Raw genomic sequence first — 4,626 nt, 5'->3', positions numbered from 1 at the left:
TGTCCTTTCTTCACAGGAGGAGATCCAGGAGGTAAAGGATGAAGGGAATCTGGAGGTGCTCTTCAATTCACTGGATAAGATTGTGGAGGAGGCAAAGAACCGGGAAGAGCCTGCATGGTATGGATAGTCTTGTGGAAGGCAGTCTGGGGAGCGTGTGTGTGGAGGCGTGCTCCCTCAAGGGCGAAAGTCAGTCCCCGTGTGATGTTTTGGTCATGTTGATGTGTCCTGTAGGCCTTGTGCTGCAAGGGGATTTTTTTTAAACCTCTTGCATCTTAACAGTAACGTTATTGTGTCTAAAACATCCGAAAACAAGTTTTATCTGTGCTCCTCTAGGTCAGGTATCTGCTTCCTCAGTGCAAGGAGGAGGTTAGTGCTGCTGAGACCGGAGGGGAGGAAAACTCAATTCTGAATAATTCAAAAGGCTGACGGCGTGTTTTAGCCACGGCTACTGCTCTAATAGTAGAGTTCACATCAACGTGTCTTGTTAGGGTGCCTTGCTTAAGGACTCGGCAAGCGCTGGACGTTGTACGCTCCGCCTTTTGTTCGCCCTGAAGGCGGGCTGAGTCTTTCAATCAAAAGTGTCATCACGATTTCTTGTTTGGGGAAGTTAATGACGTCCTGCCTGCCTCCAGGCCTCAACTAACAGCTGGGTTTTGGGAAGGGCTCCTCCCGTTCCTTCACGTAGGGCGTTCGGGGGCTACGCAGTGGGGGTGCCCGTTAGACGCACATGTTCTAGCTGGCCTCAAGCATCTGGTGCCAGAGGTAAATTGCTGGGGTCGGTGAGCTGATACGTTATGGCAGCAGCTCAGCTTCCAGCTGAGGTGCGCAAGACTAATTGCTGTGCAGGATTGTTGCCCTCTGGTTGCTTCACATCCCAGTTTGTCCCCAGGCGTCCCAGCGGGATCCCGGAAGAGGACGTTCGCAGCGCTATGGTGCCATACCTCCTCAAGCACAGGTCATACTTGCGGAAAGTCCTAAAGGAGAAGGAGGAAGAGAACAGGACGGTAGCGGAGTCTGTGCTTGCAGGGAGGTATAGGATTGCAGAGCTGCAGCAGCTGATACAAGCTCGCAAACGTGCCTGGCAGGTAAAAATAAAAACCAAACAAATAAAAGCCCCTTCTCTTTGCAGCAGCAGCCTGAAGGAAACAATATTCTGTGGCTTGACTAGCAAATGGCTGCACTGTATTTAAGCCCTCCACTTGTCAAAGGCCTTGCCAGGAGCCAAGTACTGCCGAAATCGGCTGGGGAGGCCCGGGCATTTTCACTGGAGGTCTTGGATGTTTCTGTGGGTGAGCGTGTGGGACTAGGGGGTTGTATTCCGTATGTGCCGGGGGCGGCAGTATGTATGACGCTCTGTTTTGTATCGGCCTGCTTTGTGTCCTGAACTCTGGCATCTGTGGAGAAAAACACTTTGCTGAGTTCAGCGGTGGGTGTTTTATTTCCAGGCAATTAGTAAAGAGCAACGAGAACTCATCATGACATTCAAGGAGCCCCAGTGAGGACGCGGGAAGGTTCTGCATGTGTCGCAGGGGGAGTTTATCCTCATCTCGGAAGCGCTGACGAGGCGTTGGGAAATGGGACTCTGCGCGTGGCGTATACAAACCAGGCAAACTCGCGTTCCTCTCGTCGGGCCAGAAGGAGCTTGAAGTGGGACTGCAAAGCTGCTGGGCTTGCGCAATTTGATCCAAGTTTGTGAAGAAATAAAAAAAGAACACATCAGGGTCTTTGGAAATAGATGACAATTTCCTATTCCCCGCCCAGCTCAACAGGGAGGAGAATCCTACAGATCTGATAGCCAGAGCATGTCTGTACGCTCACACGCTTCTTTAGCGCTGTGGCGGGCATGATTCTAGCTTACCAAAGCCACATCTGTGGCCTCGAAGCTATTTCAGATGTGCATTAGAGAAAAACGGGTGTCTTATGCGCAGAGGCTGTGCTGTGCACAGGAACGAGGAGCCAGGGAGCTGCAGCACGCAAAGCCCGCCACCGGGTAAACGCTGCCGTGGCATTTTGTACAGCTGGAGTGTAAATGGCCACGTTGGACTCTTTTGCCGCGTTTTTGCAGTGTTCATTTTCCGTATCTGCGTCTTTCAGGCTTCAATTCAATCACATTTCAATTTCAATTCAATCAGATTTCTTTCAATCACAATTGTCCGCCCGTGACCCATCAGAACAGGCACGTCAGCAGCTGCTTCCTCGTTGCCGTTTATTCTTTTTTTCCAGTTATTTTCCAACCCTGCTCCCCTCCCAGCAGATACAGGCTGAGGGCGCTTCTCCAAGGACCACAGTGTGAAGGATCCGGGGATGCTTTTAGCCTGGAGAAGAGGAGGCTGAGGGGAGACCTCATCGCTCTCTACAACCACCTGAAAGGAGGTTGTAGCGAGGGGGGGGTCGGTCTCTTCTCCCAAGTAACTGGTGAAAGGACGAGAGGAAACGGCCTCAAGTTGTGCCAGGGGAGGTTTAGATTGGATGTGAGGAAAAATTTCTGTACTGAAAGAGTGGTTAAACATTGGAACAGGCTGCCCAGGGAAGGGGTGGAGTCACCATCCCTGGAGGTATTTAAAAGACGTGTAGATGAGGCGCTGAGGGACATGGTTTAGTGGGCATGGGGGTGTTGGGTTGACGGTTGGACTCGATGATCTTGGAGGTCTCTTCCAACCTTAATGATTCCATGATTCTATGTGCCGTTCGTGCGCGTGGAGACGAGCAGAGGTTCGAATGGTCCTGCCTCGACTATTGTGGGCTCGTGGCAAAGAGATTTGAAGTTTTCCTGTGAAACCTCCGTGTTGACTCCTGGAACCAGACTGGGTTTGGTTTTACCCATCTGGAGTTGTTCTTTCCCGTCTCAGCGGGAGTTTGCCAGCCAGGGAAGCAGGGGCTCGCTGGAGCCTGCCTGCTGGGGCGTTGGTGAAAGCCTGCAAGCGAGGTGTACCTTCAGAACGAAGAAGAGGTCCTTCCTCTGGGCTGGGCAGATAATGAGGAGAGTCTTACTGAGCCTGACAAGGGCTGACTGCGAGTCTAGTTCCAACAGACACCAGGTCTGCCAGGGGCAGCAGGTTCTCTGGTCACCTGCCATCCTCTGCGCCCGTTAACGTTTTTCGGCTGTTAGTGTGTGCTGTCCCGAGGAGAGGCCGTGCCCTGTGTGGTGGGGAAGTACAAATTCTGAGAACAACGGTGGCGATTTCCACCGAGCACAAGCCCCTGTTTTCAATTAGAGGTAGCTAGAGCCTGCGAGTGACTGACTTGGGCATATTTTCCTTCTGTCGTAAACAAGCCTTCCCTCGCTGCATTATAATCTAAATAAATTGGAGCCGTTGTTCCCCTGGTCTTGGCTCCCGCTGTGTGCGCTTGGCCCCCGCACTCTGTAGTTTATGGGTTGGTTTGACAAAGGCTCTGGCTTCAACGTTTCTCTCCTCCTCCACCCCAAAGCCTCCGGTTCCGCTTTTCAAGACAGGGCTGGGATTTATAGGACCTGAAAGTCTGGAGAGTGGTCAGGATCCTAAAGAGGAATGTCACCCCAGGCGGCCCTGGGAGCTCCCGCTGCTTGGAGCCCTCCCGGAATTAAATAGGAGCAAACTCTGGAGGTGGGTGACCGCCCTGAGCGCTGCTGGGGTCTTGTGGAGAGTAGGAAAGCGAAAGGACGGATGAACGAGAGGTTCTGCTTCTCCAGCAGCTCCGCTCCCCTTCGCCTCTGCTCGGCGCCTGAACCACGCCGGCGGCACACTTTTTGTTCTCGCAAAGCCCTGTTTTGGGGTTTTAAGAGGTGCCGGACCTCTTTTCTGAGGTCCTGTTCCCAGGAACAGGCGCTGCCTGGGGCCCTGGCCCTGGCACACAGCGTCTGCCCACGGGATGCGGCACGGGAGAGCTGCGTGGAGCCCGAGGGCAAGGGCACCTGCTCGGCCCCTCTCCTCCTGGGTCATGGCAAGGGGCTGCGATGACGATGCCACGGAAGGAGCACGCGCTGGTCCCCGAGGCGAAAATTGGCCAACCGGGTCCCCGCTGGCCCTGCGCGGAGAGGAAAAAAACCCCACGGGTTTCGGCAGGAAACTCTCCTAGCGGGGCAGCAACCCTGCTGGGGTCCAGCAGCGGGAACCGGGACAGGCCGGTCGGTGACTGAGGAGGCCAGCGAGGAGTCCCACCAGCCCCCCCCCCATCTCCCATCCCGGCAGGGGGCGGGGTTTTACCCCCCCCCCCCCCGTCTCCCATCCCGGTTAGGGGCTGGGGGACTGGGTGCTTGCCAGGCCGGCAGGGCTGGGCCCACCAGCAAATCTCCGCTGGCCTGGAGCTGCGTTTTCCTCCCTGTGGGCTCCGGCCGGTCGCAGGGGAACCAAGTTGACCCCAAACCACAATTGCCGCCTGTGCTGGCGGCTCCTGGCCCCAGCGGATGTGCTGGAAATAGCCCTGGCAGGGCCACGGGGCCCCTCCTTGACAGCAGTCGCAGCACCCTATAAAGCTGCTCGGGTCGCAGGGGAACCAAGTTGACCCCAAACCACAATTGCCGCCTGTGCTGGCGGCTCCTGGCCCCAGCGGATGTGCTGGAAATAGCCCTGGCAGGGCCACGGGGCCCCTCCTTGACAGCAGTCGCAGCACCCTATAAAGCTGCTCGGGGACCGGGGGGGCTGCACT

At 55.6% G+C, this 4,626-nt stretch overlaps 2 protein-coding genes across 2 annotated transcripts in view; one reads left to right on the top strand and one right to left on the bottom strand.

Annotated features, from left to right (window-relative positions):
• LOC103913898 (polyamine-modulated factor 1-like) overlaps positions 1 to 2,301 on the top strand; it is a 4,582-nt gene extending 2,281 nt beyond the window's left edge. Inside the window, exons 2-5 of the mRNA XM_009320478.1 lie at positions 17 to 117; positions 890 to 1,085; positions 1,446 to 2,085; positions 2,133 to 2,301. Coding sequence (XP_009318753.1) covers positions 17 to 117; positions 890 to 1,085; positions 1,446 to 1,499 — 351 coding nt within the window. The 3' untranslated portion in view covers positions 1,500 to 2,085; positions 2,133 to 2,301. The remainder of the gene's footprint in view (positions 1 to 16; positions 118 to 889; positions 1,086 to 1,445; positions 2,086 to 2,132) is intronic.
• A 515-nt stretch (positions 2,302 to 2,816) lies between these two features.
• Positions 2,817 to 4,626, bottom strand: part of PAQR6 (progestin and adipoQ receptor family member VI) — a 6,400-nt gene continuing 4,590 nt past the window's right edge. The window contains exon 6 of the mRNA XM_009320477.1: positions 2,817 to 2,915. Coding sequence (XP_009318752.1) covers positions 2,817 to 2,915 — 99 coding nt within the window. The remainder of the gene's footprint in view (positions 2,916 to 4,626) is intronic.

Source organism: Pygoscelis adeliae, unplaced genomic scaffold, assembly GCF_000699105.1.
Source record: "Pygoscelis adeliae isolate BGI_AS28 unplaced genomic scaffold, ASM69910v1 Scaffold153, whole genome shotgun sequence".
In the NCBI taxonomy this organism is placed as follows: Eukaryota; Metazoa; Chordata; class Aves; order Sphenisciformes; family Spheniscidae; genus Pygoscelis; species Pygoscelis adeliae.
Note: the sequence above shows the minus strand (reverse complement) of the source record. Positions and strands in the feature narration are given on the sequence as shown.